Consider the following 16,839-nt stretch of genomic DNA (forward strand, 5'->3'; position numbering starts at 1 on the left):
TTTAATCAGTTTCTCTCTGTCTTACGCATATAATTCTTGTCTTCCCCCCCACCTCTAATCTGCTCCTTCTCTTTCACCCCCTCCTCTGTTTCCCACTCTCCCTCCCGCCTCCCTCTGTCCATTTCTCTCTCATTACTCATTCTACCTTCCCCCTCTCTCCCTACAACACACCCCCATTTTTCCTCCATCATCCTCTCTCTCTCCCTGCCTCCAAACCCCTCCTCCCCTAACCCCTCCACCCCCCCCCCCCCACAGCATGTCCTGGTTCGGAGGTACTCTGCTCGGTGACCACAAATCCAGCTGGTCTGAAATCTACGCAGCCCCCTCCTCATCCAGCTCCCACCCCTGATGATGCCTTCTGCCCCGGCCATTGTGGGGCATTATCGCTCAGCTGCTGGGCCGAGCCAGCGACGGAGCCTGCTCTGCCACTCTCTTGCCCCAGAAAGGAGGTGGGAGACCACAGCCCATCCCAAGGGGAGGGGTCTCCTCTTCGCCCTGGTTCCCGAGAGGAAAGGGAGGGGGACGTAGGGCGGCCCGTCTGCCCCTCCCTGTGGCAGAGGGTGCCGAGGGTCTTCCTCTCTAAGCGGTTCAAGTCTGAGAAGCTGGAATCTCTCTACCAGCATTACCTGCTGTGCCTTAACCAGGGCAGCCTCTCCATGCTGCTGGGCCTGCTGGCACTGGCATGCGGCCTCCTCACCGCCCTGCATTGCGCCCAGGGGCCCCTGCGGGCCCCCTACCTGGGTGTGCTGTCGGCAGCCGCCACCCTCCTGCTCCTGCTGGCGGGGGCCTGCAGTCTCGGCTCCAGCCCCCAGCCCGACCGGGTCAACCTGGCCTGCTACCTGGTGGTGGGGCTGCTGCTGGCGGTGCAGGCGGCCGTCCTGCTCGACCTGCGGCCCCCCAGCCCCTCTGGCGGCCTCTGGTGGTCTGTCCTCTCCATCCACGTCGTCTATGCCATGCTGCCAGTCCGCATGAGGGTGGCGGTGGTCAGCGGCACCCTCCTCTCCGCCCTGCACCTGGCTGTGTGCTGGTACTGCAACCGGGAGGAGCCCTTCCTCAGGAAGCAGGTGAGGGGAGGGTGGGGAGGGGTGGGGATACCACAACCGGGAGGAAACCTCTTCCCTGAGGGGAGGGGGTGAGATGGGGCGAGATGGAGGGGACGGGGAGGATTCCTTCTTGAGGAAGCAGTTGGGATGGTATGGGGTGGGGAGTGCGAGGAGAGGGTGGTGTGGAGGATGATGGTTTGGTGAGTGGGGGGTGGGGAATGGTGTCCAGGTACTGCAAACGGGGAGGATCGCTTCCTCAGAAGCAGATGACGGGTTCGGGGCCTGCCTTGTCTGTGCCAAACTAGTTAAACTTATAATTAAGCACCCAACTAAACTAATCCCTTCTGCTGACACAATGTCCATATTCCACCATCACCCTGGCAGCACATTCCAGACACCCGCCACTGTCTGTGTGTAAGAAAAACAACTTGCACTGTACATCTCCTTAGAATTTAACCCCTCTCACCTTAAATGCACGCCTTCTGGGACTAGACAACGCGACCCTGGGGGTGAAAGATTCCGGCTGTCTAATCTATCAGTGCCTCTCATGATCTTACAAACCTCTCAGATCTCCCCTCAGCCTCCACCACTCCACAGAAAACAACTCAAGTTTGTCTAGCCTCTCCTTCTAGCTCGTGCCCTCTAATCCAGGCAGCAGAGGGGTTTAGACAGACACGTGGATGTGAAGGGAATGGAGGGAGATGGACATTGTGCAGGCAGAAGGGATTAGTTAGTTTGGCAGAGATATCTGAGCCAAAGGGTCTGTTCTATGTCCCAAAGATCCTTTGCAGGAATGCTTGGCATCTGGGAACAGAGGAGCCGTGAAAAATGTTTCAGGCCATAGAACTGGGAAAGAGAGAGAATGTCAGCTTTAAATTCCAGACAACATGAAGGGCATAAATAAGAGTGGAGAAAGAGAGTGCACAATATTCCTGTTCGGCACAAAGAAGCAATGGGGACGGGAGAGGTTCCGGAGGATTGGAGGGTTGCGGATGTTGTTCCCTTATTCAAGAAAGGGAGTAGGGATAGCCCAGGAAATTATAGACCAGTGAGTCTTACCTCAGTTGGTAAATTGATGGAGAAGATCCTGAGAAGCAGGATTTATGAACATTTGTAGAGGCAGAATATGATTAGGAATAGTCAGCATTTGGTTTTGTCAAAGGCAGGTCAGGCTTTACGAACCCGATTGAATTTTTTGAGGATGTGACTAAATACATTGATGAGGGTAGAGTAGTAAATGTAGTGTATATGGATTTCAGCAAAGCACTTGATAAGGTACCCCATGCAAGGCTTATTGAGAAAGTAAGGAGGCATGGGATCGAAGGGGACATTGCTTTGTGGATCCAGAACTGGCTTGCCCACAGAAGGCAAAGAGTGGTTGTAGACAGGTCATATTCTGCATGGAGGTTGGTCACCAGTGGTGTGTCTCAGGGATCTGTTCTGGGACCCTTACTCTTCGTGATTTTTATAAACGACCTGGATGAGGAAGTGGAAGGATGGGTCAGTAAATTTGCTGATGACACAAAGGTTGGAGGTGTTGTGGATAGTGTGGAGGGCTGTCAGAGGTCACAGCAGGACATCGATAGGCAGAGGCGGATACAATAGGGTCTTTTAAGAGACTCCTGGATAGATACATGGAGCTCAGAAAAATAGAGGGCTATGGGTAACCCGAGGTAATTTCTAACGTAGGGACATGTTCGGCACAGCTTTGTGGGCCGAAGGGCCTGTATTGTGCTGTAGGTTTTCTATGTTTCTATGTTGCTTTGTTAAGGCAGCACCTCCTGTAGATACTACTGATGGTGGGGGGGGGGGGGGAGTGCCCTTGATGTACTGGGCAGAGTCCACTGCAACGTCTCTTTCCACACATTCAGATTGCTGTGATGCAATCGGTCAGCACACCTCCTGCAGTGCAGAGTGCAGACAGTGGGAGATAAGGAGTGCTGGACCTGGCATTGTAACTGTGCAGGGGATCACAGAGGGGGGAAGGAGGAGTACGACAGGAGTCGGAGGGTTACTCCACAGACGGAAGTAAGGCGTTCCGCAAAGGGACCAGTTGCTCTCTAGATTCAGGACTGGCAGGGAGCCCGCAGATGTCCCTATCCCGGGGAGATAGGTGGGAAGGTCAGCGGGGCACTGTGGGGATCAGCACCAGGGGCAGGGAACAGGAAGGGGGTTGAAAGAAAAGTGGGGCGTGAAAATTCTTCAAAAGAAATTATATAATTTTAAGGGTCTCTCCCCTCTGCCTCTCAATTCACTGGCACTCCCTCATAATGACCACCTATCACTGTTTATTCAGAATGAGGGTCAATGTGTAACCGTACAGAGTCAGTGTTTATTCAGGGTGACGGTCACTCACTGTGTAACTGTACAGAGTCACTGTTTATTCAGGGTGACGGTCACTCACTGTGTAACTGTACAGAGTCACTGTTTATTCAGAGTGACCGTCACTCACAGTGTAACTGTACAGAGTCACTGTTTATTCAGGGTGAGGGTCACTCACTGTAACTGTACAGAGTCACTGTTTATTCAGGGTGAGAGTCACTCACTGTGTAACCATACAGAGTCACTGTTTATTCAGGGTGAGGGTCACTCTCTGTGTAACTGTACAGAGTCACTGTTTATTCAGGGTGAGTGTCACTGACTGTGTAACTGTACAGAGACACTGTTTATTCAGGGTGAGAGTCACTCACTGTGTAACTGTACAGAGTCACTGTTTATTCAGTGTGAGGGTCACTGTGTAACTGTACAGAGTCACTGTTTATTCAGGGTGAGGGTCACTCACTGTGTAACTGTACAGAGTCACTGTTTATCCAGGGTTATGGTCACTCACTGTGTAACTGTACAGAGTCACTGTTTATTCAGGGTGAGGGTCACTCACTGTGTAACTGTACAGAGTCACTGTTTATCCAGAGTGAGGGTCACTCACTGTGTAACTGTACAGAGTCACTGTTTATTCTGGGTCAGGGTCACTCATTGTAACTGTACAGAGTCACTGTTTATTCAGGGTGAGGGTCACTCACTGTGTAACTGTACAGAGTCACTGTTTATCCAGAGTGACGGTCACTCACTGTGTAACTGTACAGAGTCACTGTTTATTCAGGGTGAGGGTCACTCACTGTGTAACTGTACAGAGTCACTGTTTATCCAGAGTGAGGGTCACTCACTGTGTAACTGTACAGAGTCACTGTTTATTCATGGTGACTGTCACTGACTGTGTAACTGTACAGAGACACTGTTTATTCCGGGTGAGAGTCACTCACTGTGTAACTGTACAGAGTCACTGTTTATTCAGTGTGAGGGTCACTCATTGTGTAAATGTACAGTATCACTGTTTATTCTGGGTGATGGTCACTCACTGTGTAACTGTACAGAGTCACTGTTTATTCTGGGTGAGGGTCACTCACTGTGTAACTGTACAGAGTCACTGTTTATTCAGGGTGAGGGTCACTCACTGTGTAACTGTACAGAGTCACTGTTTTTTCAGTGTGAGGGTCACTCACTGTAACTGTACAGAATCAATGTTTATTCAGGGTGAGGGTCACTCACTGTGTAACTGTACAGAGTCACTGTTTATTCAGTGTGAGGGTCACTGTGTAACTGTACCGATTCACTGTTTATTCAGGGTGAGGGTCACTCACTGTGTAACTGTACAGAGTCACTGTTTTTTCAGTGTGAGGGTCACTCACTGTAACTGTACAGAATCAATGTTTATTCAGGGTGACGGCCACTCACTGTGTAACTGTACAGAGTCACTGTTTATTCAGTGTGAGGGTCACTGTGTAACTGTACCGATTCACTTTATTCAGGGTGATGGTCACTCACTCTAACGGTACAGAGTCACTGTTTATTCAGGGTGAGGGTCACTCACTGTGTAGCTATACAGAGTCACTGTTTATTCAGGGTGAGTGTCACTCACTGTGTAACTGTACAGAGTCACTGTTTATTCAGGGTGATGGTCACTCACTGTAACTGTACAGAGTCACTGTTTATTCAGGGTGAGGGTCACTCACTGTGTAACTGTACAGAGTCACTGTTTATTCAGGGTGAGGGTCACACACTGTGTAACTGTACAGAGTCACTGTTTATTCAGGGTGATGGTCACTCACTGTGTAAATGTACAGAGTCACTGTTTATTTAGGGTGAGGGTCACTCACTGTGTAACTGTACAGAGTCACTGTTTATTCAGGGTGACGGTCACTCATTGTGTAAATGTACAGAGTCACTGTTTATTCAGGGTGACAGTCACTCACTGTGTAACTGTACAGAGTCACTGTTTATTCAGGGTGACGGTCACTCACTGTGTAACTGTACAGTATCACTGTTTATTCAGCGTGAGGGTCACTGTGTAACTGTACAGAGTCACTGTTTATTCAGGGTGACGGTCACTCATTGTGTAAATGTACGGAGTCACTGTTTATTCAGGGTGACGGTCACTCACTGTGTAACTGTACAGAGTCACTGTTTATTCAGGGTCAGGGTCACTCATTGTAACTGTACAGAGTCACTGTATATTCAGGGTGAGAGTCACTCACTGTGTAACTGTACAGAGTCACTGTTTATTCAGGGTGAGGGTCACTCACTGTGTAACTGTACTGAGTCACTGTTTATTCAGGGTGAGGGTCACTCACTGTGTAACTGTACAGAGTCACTGTTTATCCAGGGTGACAGTCACTCACTGTGTAACTGTACAGAGTCACTGTTTATTCAGGGTGAGAGTCACTCACTGTGTAACTGTACAGAGTCACTGTTTATTCAGTGTGAGGGTCACTGTGTAACTGTACAGAGTCACTGTTTATCCAGGGTTATGGTCACTCACTGTGTAACTGTACAGAGTCACTGTTTATTCAGGGTGAGTGTTGCTCGCTGTGTAACTGTACAGAGTCACTGTTTATTCAGGGTGAGGTCACTCACTGTGTAACTGTACAGAGTCACTGTTTATCCAGAGTGAGGGTCACTCACTGTGTAACTGTACAGAGTCACTGTTTATTCATGGTGACTGTCACTGACTGTGTAACTGTACAGAGACACTGTTTATTCCGGGTGAGAGTCACTCACTGTGTAACTGTACAGAGTCACTGTTTATTCAGTGTGAGGGTCACTGTGTAACTGTACAGAGTCACTGTTTATTCAGGGTGAGGGTCACTCACTGTGTAACTGTACAGAGTCACTGTTTTTTCAGTGTGAGGGTCACTCACTGTAACTGTACAGAATCAATGTTTATTCAGGGTGACGGCCACTCACTGTGTAACTGTACAGAGTCACTGTTTATTCAGTGTGAGGGTCACTGTGTAACTGTACCGATTCACTTTATTCAGGGTGATGGTCACCCACTCTAACGGTACAGAGTCACTGTTTATTCAGGGTGAGGGTCACTCACTGTGTAGCTATACAGAGTCACTGTTTATTCAGGGTGAGTGTCACTCACTGTGTAACTGTACAGAGTCACTGTTTATTCAGGGTGATGGTCACTCACTGTAACTGTACAGAGTCACTGTTTATTCAGGGTGAGGGTCACTCACTGTGTAACTGTACAGAGTCACTGTTTATTCAGGGTGAGGGTCACACACTGTGTAACTGTACAGAGTCACTGTTTATTCAGGGTGATGGTCACTCACTGTGTAAATGTACAGAGTCACTGTTTATTTAGGGTGAGGGTCACTCACTGTGTAACTGTACAGAGTCACTGTTTATTCAGGGTGACGGTCACTCATTGTGTAAATGTACAGAGTCACTGTTTATTCAGGGTGACAGTCACTCACTGTGTAACTGTACAGAGTCACTGTTTATTCAGGGTGACGGTCACTCACTGTGTAACTGTACAGTATCACTGTTTATTCAGCGTGAGGGTCACTGTGTAACTGTACAGAGTCACTATTTATTCAGGGTGACGGTCACTCATTGTGTAAATGTACGGAGTCACTGTTTATTCAGGGTGACGGTCACTCACTGTGTAACTGTACAGAGTCACTGTTTATTCAGAGTGAGGGTCACTCACTGTGTAACCGTACAGAGTCACTGTTTATTCCGGGTGAGGGTCACTCACTGTGTAACCGTACAGAGTCACTGTTTATTCAGGGTGAGTGTCACTCACTGTGTTACTGTACAGAGTCACTGTTTATTCAGGGTGAGGGTCACTCACTGTGTAACTGTACAGAGACACTGTTTATTCAGGGTGAGGGTCACTCACCAACTGTACAGAGTCACTGTTTATTCAGGGTGAGGGTCACTCATTGTAACTGTACAGAGTCACTGTTTATTCAGGGTGAGGGTCACTCACTGTGTAACTGTACAGTGTCACTGTTTATTCAGGGTGAGGGTCACTCACTGTGTAACTGTACAGAGTCACTGTTTATTCAGGGTGAGGGTCACTCACTGTGTAACCTTACAGAGTCACTGTTTATTCAGGGTGAGGGTCACTCACTGTGTAACTGTACAGAGTCACTGTTTATTCAGGGTGATGGTCACTCACTGTAACTGTACAGAGTCACTGTTTATTCAGAGTGAGGGTCACTCACTGTGTAACTGTACAGAGTCACTGTTTATTCAGGGTGATGGTCACTCACTGTGTAAATGTACAGAGTCACTGTTTATTTAGGGTGAGGGTCACTCACTGTGTAACTGTACAGAGTCACTGTTTATTCAGGGTGACGGTCACTCATTGTGTAAATGTACAGAGTCACTGTTTATTCAGGGTGACAGTCACTCACTGTGTAACTGTACAGAGTCACTGTTTTTTCAGTGTGAGGGTCACTCACTGTAACTGTACAGAATCAATGTTTATTCAGGGTGACGGCCACTCACTGTGTAACTGTACAGAGTCACTGTTTATTCAGTGTGAGGGTCACTGTGTAACTGTACAGATTCACTGTTTATTCAGGGTGAGGGTCACTCACAGTGTAACTGTACAGAGTCACTGTTTATTCAGTGTGAGGGTCACTGTGTAACTGTACCGATTCACTTTATTCAGGGTGATGGTCACTCACTGTAACTGTACAGAGTCACTGTTTATTCAGGGTGAGGGTCACTCACTGTGTAGCTATACAGAGTCACTGTTTATTCAGGGTGAGTGTCACTCACTGTGTAACTGTACAGAGTCACTGTTTATTCAGGGTGATGGTCACTCACTGTAACTGTACAGAGTCACTGTTTATTCAGGGTGAGGGTCACTCACTGTGTAACTGTACAGAGTCACTGTTTATTCAGGGTGAGGGTCACTCACTGTGTAACTGTACAGAGTCACTGTTTATTCAGGGTGATGGTCACTCACTGTGTAAATGTACAGAGTCACTGTTTATTTAGGGTGAGGGTCACTCACTGTGTAACTGTACAGAGTCACTGTTTATTCAGGGTGACGGTCACTCATTGTGTAAATGTACAGAGTCACTGTTTATTCAGGGTGACAGTCACTCACTGTGTAACTGTACAGAGTCACTGTTTATTCAGGCTGACGGTCACTCACTGTGTAACTGTACAGTATCACTGTTTATTCAGCGTGAGGGTCACTGTGTAACTGTACAGAGTCACTGTTTATTCAGGGTGACGGTCACTCATTGTGTAAATGTACGGAGTCACTGTTTATTCAGGGTGACGGTCACTCACTGTGTAACTGTACAGAGTCACTGTTTATTCAGGGTGAGAGACACTCATCGTGTAACAGTAAAGAGTCACTGTTTATTCAGAGTGAGGGTCACTCACTGTGTAACCGTACAGAGTCACTGTTTATTTAGGGTGAGGGTCACTCACTGGGTAACTGTATTCAATCACTGTTTATTCAGGGTGAGGGTCACTCACTGTGTAACCGTACAGAGTCACTGTTTATTCAGGGTGAGTGTCACTCACTGCGTTACTGTACAGAGTCACTGTTTATTCAGGGTGAGGGTCACTCACTGTGTAACTGTACAGAGTCACTGTTTATTCAGGGTGAGGGTCACTCACCAACTGTACAGAGTCACTGTTTATTCAGGGTGAGGGTCACTCATTGTAACTGTACAGAGTCACTGTTTATTCAGGGTGAGGGTCACTCACTGTGTAACTGTACAGTGTCACTGTTTATTCAGGGTGAGGGTCACTCACTGTGTAACTGTACAGAGTCACTGTTTATTCAGGGTGAGGGTCACTCACTGTGTAACCATACAGAGTCACTGTTTATTCAGGGTGAGGGTCACTCACTGTGTAACTGTACAGAGTCACGGTTTATTCAGGGTGAGGGTCACTCACTGTGTAACTGTACAGAGTCACTGTTTATTCAGCGTGACGGTCACTCACTGTAACTGTACAGAGTCACTGTTTATTCAGGGTGACGGTCACTCACTGTGTAACTGTACAGAGTCACTGTTTATTCAGGGTGAGGGTCACTCACTGTGTAACTGTACAGAGTCACTGTTTATTCAGGGTGAGGGTCACTCACTGTGTAACTGTACAGAGTCACTGTTTATTCAGGGTGAGGGTCACTCACTGTGTAACTGTACAGAGTCACTGTTTATTCAGCGTGACGGTCACTCACTGTAACTGTGCAGAGTCAGTGTTTATTCAGGGTGAGGGTCACTCACTGTGTAACCATACAGAGTCACTCTTTGTTCAGGGTGAGGGTCACTCACTGTGTAACTGTACAGAGTCACTGTTTATTCAGGGTCAGGGTCACTCATTGTAACAGTACAGAGTCACTGTTTATTCAGGGTGAGAGTCACTCACTGTGTAACTGTACAGAGTCACTGTTTATTCAGTGTGAGGGTCACTCAGTATGTAACTGTACAGAGTCACTGTTTATTCAGGGTGAGGGTCACTCACTGTGTAACTGTACAGAGTCACTGTTTATTCAGGGTGACGGTCACTCACTGTGTAACTGTACAGAGTCACTGTTTATTCAGGGTGAGGGTCACTCACTGTGTAACCATACAGAGTCACTGTTTATTCAGGGTGAGTGTCACTCACTGTGTAACTGTACAGAGTCACTGTTTATTCAGGGTGACGGTCACTCATTGTGTAAATGTACAGTGTCACTGTTTATTCAGGGTGACAGTCACTCACTGTGTAACTGTACAGAGTCACTGTTTATTCAGGGTGACGGTCACTCACTGTGTAACTGTACAGAGTCACTGTTTATCCAGGGTGAGGGTCACTCACTGTGTAACTGTACAGTATCACTGTTTATTCAGCATGAGGGTCACTGTGTAACTGTACAGAGTCACTGTTTATTCAGGGTGACGGTCACTCATTGTGTAAATGTACAGAGTCACTGTTTATTCAGGGTGAGGGTCACTCACTGTGTAACTGTACAGAGTCACTGTTTATTCAGGGTAAGGGTCACTCACTGTGTAACTGTACAGTATCACTGTTTATTCAGCGTGAGGGTCACTGTGTAACTGTACAGAGTCACTGTTTATTCAGGGTGAGAGACACTCACTGTGTTACTGTACAGAGTCACTGTTTATTCAGGGTGAGGGACACTCACTGGGTAACTGTATTCAATCACTGTTTATTCAGGGTGAGGGTCACTCACTGTGTAACCGTACAGAGTCACTGTTTATTCAGGGTGAGTGTCACTCACTGTGTTACTGTACAGAGTCACTGTTTATTCAGGGTGAGGGTCACTCACTGTGTAACTGTACAGAGTCACTGTTTATTCAGGGTGAGGGTCACTCACTAACTGTACAGAGTCACTGTTTATTCAGGGTTAGGGTCACTCATTGTAACTGTACAGAGTCACTGTTTATTCAGGGTGAGGGTCACTCACTGTGTAACTGTACAGTGTCACTGTTTATTCAGGGTGAGGGTCACTCACTGTGTAACCATACAGAGTCACTGTTTATTCAGGGTGAGGGTCACTCACTGTGTAACCGTACAGAGTCACTGTTTATTCAGGGTGAGGGTCACTCACTGTGTAACTGTACAGAGTCACTGTTTATTCAGGGTGACGGTCACTCATTGTGTAAATGTACAGTGTCACTGTTTATTCAGGGTGACAGTCACTCACTGTGTAACTGTACAGAGTCACTGTTTATTCAGGGTGACGGTCACTCACTGTGTAACTGTACAGAGTCACTGTTTATCCAGGGTGAGGGTCACTCACTGTGTAACTGTACAGTATCACTGTTTATTCAGCATGAGGGTCACTGTGTAACTGTACAGAGTCACTGTTTATTCAGGGTGACGGTCACTCATTGTGTAAATGTACAGAGTCACTGTTTATTCAGGGTGACGGTCACTCACTGTGTAACTGTACAGAGTCACTGTTTATTCAGGGTAAGGGTCACTCACTGTGTAACTGTACAGTATCACTGTTTATTCAGCGTGAGGGTCACTGTGTAACTGTACAGAGTCACTGTTTATTCAGGGTGAGAGACACTCACTGTGTTACTGTACAGAGTCACTGTTTATTCAGGGTGAGGGACACTCACTGGGTAACTGTATTCAATCACTGTTTATTCAGGGTGAGGGTCACTCACTGTGTAACCGTACAGAGTCACTGTTTATTCAGGGTGAGTGACACTCACTGTGTTACTGTACAGAGTCACTGTTTATTCAGGGTGAGGGTCACTCACTGTGTAACTGTACAGAGTCACTGTTTATTCAGGGTGAGGGTCACTCACCAACTGTACAGAGTCACTGTTTATTCAGGGTTAGGGTCACTCATTGTAACTGTACAGAGTCACTGTTTATTCAGGGTGAGGGTCACTCACTGTGTAACTGTACAGTGTCACTGTTTATTCAGGGTGAGGGTCACTCACTGTGTAACCATACAGAGTCACTGTTTATTCAGGGTGAGGGTCACTCACTGTGTAACCGTACAGAGTCACTGTTTATTCAGGGTGAGGGTCACTCACTGTGTAACTGTACAGAGTCACTGTTTATTCAGGGTGAGGGTCACTCACTGTGTAACTGTACAGAGTCACTGTTTATTCAGGGTGAGGGTCACTCACTGTGTAACCATACAGAGTCACTGTTTATTCAGGGTGAGGGTCACTCACTGTGTAACTGTACAGAGTCACTGTTTATTCAGGGTGAGAGTCACTCACTGTGTAACTGTACAGAGTCACTGTTTATTCAGGGTGAGGGTCACTCACTGTGTAACTGTACAGAGTCACTGTTTATTCAGGGTGAGGGTCACTCACTGTGTAACTGTACAGAGTCACTGTTTATTCAGCGTGACGGTCACTCACTGTAACTGTGCAGAGTCACTGTTTATTCAGGCTGAGAGTCACTCACTGTGTAACCATACAGAGTCACTGTTTATTCAGGGTGAGGGTCACTCACTGTGTAACTGTACAGAGTCAATGTTTATTCAGGGTCAGGGTCACTCACTGTGTAACTGTACAGAGTCACTGTTTATTCAGCGTGAGTGTCACTCACTGTAACTGTACAGAGTCACTGTTTATTCAGGGTGAGGGTCACTCATTGTAACTGTACAGAGTCACTGTTTATTCAGGGTGAGAGTCACTCACTGTGTAACCATACAGAGTCACTGTTTATTCAGGGTGAGGGTCACTCACTGTGTAACTGTACAGAGTCACTGTTTATTCAGGGTGAGGGTCACTCACAGTGTAACTGTACAGAGTCACTGTTTATCCAGGGTGACGGTCACTCACTGTGTAACTGTACAGAGTCACTGTTTATCCAGGGTGAGGGTCACTCACTGTGTAACTGTACAGAGTCACTGTTTATTCAGGGTGAGGGTCAGTCACTGTGTAACTGTACAGAGTCACTGTTTATTCAGCGTGAGTGTCACTCACTGTAACTGTACAGAGTCACTGTTTATTCAGGGTGAGGGTCACTCACTGTAACTGTACAGAGTCACTGTTTATTCAGGGTGAGGGTCACTCACTGTGTAACTGTACAGAGTCACTGTTTATTCAGGGTGAGGGTCACTCACTGTGTAACTGTACAGAGTCACTGTTTATTCAGGGTGTGGGTCACTCACCGTCTAACTGTACAGAGTCACTGTTTATTCAGCGTGAGTGTCACTCACTGTAACTGTACAGAGTCACTGTTTATTTAGGGTGAGGGTCACTCATTGTAACTGTACAGAGTCACTGTTTATTCAGGGTGAGGGTCACTCACAGTGTAACTGTACAGAGTCACTGTTTATTCAGGGTGAGGGTCACTCACTGTGTAACTGTACAGAGTCACTGTTTATTCAGGGTGAGGGTCACTCACTGTGTAACTGTACAGAGTCACTGTTTATTCAGGGTGAGGGTCACTCACTGTGTAACTGTACAGAGTCACTGTTTATTCAGGGTGACGGTCACTCACTGTGTAACTGTACAGAGTCACTGTTTATTCAGGGTGAGGGTCACTCACTGTTTAACTGTACAGAGTCACTGTTTATTCAGGGTGAGGGTCACTCACTGTGTAACTGTACAGAGTCACTGTTTATTCAGGGTGAGGGTCACTCACAGTGTAACTGTACAGAGTCACTGTTTATTCAGGGTGAGGGTCACTCACTGTGTAACTGTACAGAGTCACTGTTTATTCAGGGTGAGGGTCACTCACTGTGTAACTGTACAGAGTCACTGTTTATTCAGGGTGAGGGTCACTCACTGTGTAACTGTACAGAGTCACTGTTTATTCAGGGTGACGGTCACTCTCTGTGTAACTGTATAGAGTCACTGTTTATTCAGGATGACGGTCACTCACTGTGGAACTGTACAGAGTCACTTTATTCAGGGTGAGGGTCACTCACTGTGTAACTGTACAGAGTCATTGTTTATTCAGGGTGAGGGTCACTCACTGTAACTGTACAGAGTCACTGTTTATTCAGGGTGAGGGTCACTCACTGTGTAACTGTACAGAGTCACTGTTTATTCAGGGTGAGGGTCACTCACTGTGTAACTGTACAGAGTCACTGTTTATTCAGGGTGAGGGTCACTCACCAACTGTACAGAGTCACTGTTTATTCAGGGTTAGGGTCACTCATTGTAACTGTACAGAGTCACTGTTTATTCAGGGTGAGGGTCACTCACTGTGTAACTGTACTGTGTCACTGTTTATTCAGGGTGAGGGTCACTCACTGTGTAACCATACAGAGTCACTGTTTATTCAGGGTGAGGGTCACTCACTGTGTAACCATACAGAGTCACTGTTTATTCAGGGTGAGGGTCACTCACTGTGTAACCGTACAGAGTCACTGTTTATTCAGGGTGAGGGTCACTCACTGTGTAACTGTACAGAGTCACTGTTTATTCAGGGTCAGGGTCACTCATTGTAACTGTACAGAGTCACTGTTTATTCAGGGTGAGAGTCACTCACTGTGTAACTGTACAGAGTCACTGTTTATTCAGGGTGAGGGTCACTCACTGTGTAACTGTACAGAGTCACTGTTTATACAGGGTGAGGGTCACTCACTGTGTAACTGTACAGAGTCACTGTTTATTCAGCGTGACGGTCACTCACTGTAACTGTGCAGAGTCACTGTTTATTCAGGGTGAGAGTCACTCACTGTGTAACCATACAGAATCACTGTTTATTCAGGGTGAGGGTCACTCACTGTGTAACTGTACAGAGTCACTGTTTATTCTGGGTCAGGGTCACTCATTGTAACTGTACAGAGTCACTGTTTATCCAGGGTTATGGTCACTCACTGTGTAACTGTACAGAGTCACTGTTTATTCAGGGTGAGTGTTGCTCGCTGTGTAACTGTACAGAGTCACTGTTTATTCAGGGTGAGGTCACTCACTGTGTAACTGTACAGAGTCACTGTTTATCCAGAGTGAGGGTCACTCACTGTGTAACTGTACAGAGTCACTGTTTATTCATGGTGACTGTCACTGACTGTGTAACTGTACAGAGACACTGTTTATTCCGGGTGAGAGTCACTCACTGTGTAACTGTACAGAGTCACTGTTTATTCAGTGTGAGGGTCACTGTGTAACTGTACAGAGTCACTGTTTATTCAGGGTGAGGGTCACTCACTGTGTAACTGTACAGAGTCACTGTTTTTTCAGTGTGAGGGTCACTCACTGTAACTGTACAGAATCAATGTTTATTCAGGGTGACGGCCACTCACTGTGTAACTGTACAGAGTCACTGTTTATTCAGTGTGAGGGTCACTGTGTAACTGTACCGATTCACTTTATTCAGGGTGATGGTCACCCACTCTAACGGTACAGAGTCACTGTTTATTCAGGGTGAGGGTCACTCACTGTGTAGCTATACAGAGTCACTGTTTATTCAGGGTGAGTGTCACTCACTGTGTAACTGTACAGAGTCACTGTTTATTCAGGGTGATGGTCACTCACTGTAACTGTACAGAGTCACTGTTTATTCAGGGTGAGGGTCACTCACTGTGTAACTGTACAGAGTCACTGTTTATTCAGGGTGAGGGTCACACACTGTGTAACTGTACAGAGTCACTGTTTATTCAGGGTGATGGTCACTCACTGTGTAAATGTACAGAGTCACTGTTTATTTAGGGTGAGGGTCACTCACTGTGTAACTGTACAGAGTCACTGTTTATTCAGGGTGACGGTCACTCATTGTGTAAATGTACAGAGTCACTGTTTATTCAGGGTGACAGTCACTCACTGTGTAACTGTACAGAGTCACTGTTTATTCAGGGTGACGGTCACTCACTGTGTAACTGTACAGTATCACTGTTTATTCAGCGTGAGGGTCACTGTGTAACTGTACAGAGTCACTATTTATTCAGGGTGACGGTCACTCATTGTGTAAATGTACGGAGTCACTGTTTATTCAGGGTGACGGTCACTCACTGTGTAACTGTACAGAGTCACTGTTTATTCAGAGTGAGGGTCACTCACTGTGTAACCGTACAGAGTCACTGTTTATTCCGGGTGAGGGTCACTCACTGTGTAACCGTACAGAGTCACTGTTTATTCAGGGTGAGTGTCACTCACTGTGTTACTGTACAGAGTCACTGTTTATTCAGGGTGAGGGTCACTCACTGTGTAACTGTACAGAGACACTGTTTATTCAGGGTGAGGGTCACTCACCAACTGTACAGAGTCACTGTTTATTCAGGGTGAGGGTCACTCATTGTAACTGTACAGAGTCACTGTTTATTCAGGGTGAGGGTCACTCACTGTGTAACTGTACAGTGTCACTGTTTATTCAGGGTGAGGGTCACTCACTGTGTAACTGTACAGAGTCACTGTTTATTCAGGGTGAGGGTCACTCACTGTGTAACCTTACAGAGTCACTGTTTATTCAGGGTGAGGGTCACTCACTGTGTAACTGTACAGAGTCACTGTTTATTCAGGGTGATGGTCACTCACTGTAACTGTACAGAGTCACTGTTTATTCAGAGTGAGGGTCACTCACTGTGTAACTGTACAGAGTCACTGTTTATTCAGGGTGATGGTCACTCACTGTGTAAATGTACAGAGTCACTGTTTATTTAGGGTGAGGGTCACTCACTGTGTAACTGTACAGAGTCACTGTTTATTCAGGGTGACGGTCACTCATTGTGTAAATGTACAGAGTCACTGTTTATTCAGGGTGACAGTCACTCACTGTGTAACTGTACAGAGTCACTGTTTTTTCAGTGTGAGGGTCACTCACTGTAACTGTACAGAATCAATGTTTATTCAGGGTGACGGCCACTCACTGTGTAACTGTACAGAGTCACTGTTTATTCAGTGTGAGGGTCACTGTGTAACTGTACAGATTCACTGTTTATTCAGGGTGAGGGTCACTCACAGTGTAACTGTACAGAGTCACTGTTTATTCAGTGTGAGGGTCACTGTGTAACTGTACCGATTCACTTTATTCAGGGTGATGGTCACTCACTGTAACTGTACAGAGTCACTGTTTATTCAGGGTGAGGGTCACTCACTGTGTA

The 16,839-nt window shown here is 46.6% G+C and overlaps 1 protein-coding gene across 1 annotated transcript in view; it reads left to right on the forward strand.

Annotated features, from left to right (window-relative positions):
* The window catches only part of LOC140741646 (adenylate cyclase type 5-like), a 136,501-nt gene that overhangs the window by 2,230 nt on the left and 117,432 nt on the right, over positions 1 to 16,839 (forward strand). The window contains exon 2 of the mRNA XM_073071930.1: positions 256 to 1,064. Within this exon, the coding sequence (XP_072928031.1) occupies positions 256 to 1,064 (809 nt within the window). The remainder of the gene's footprint in view (positions 1 to 255; positions 1,065 to 16,839) is intronic.

This window comes from Hemitrygon akajei, chromosome 18 (genome assembly GCF_048418815.1).
Source record: "Hemitrygon akajei chromosome 18, sHemAka1.3, whole genome shotgun sequence".
Taxonomy (NCBI): Eukaryota; Metazoa; Chordata; class Chondrichthyes; order Myliobatiformes; family Dasyatidae; genus Hemitrygon; species Hemitrygon akajei.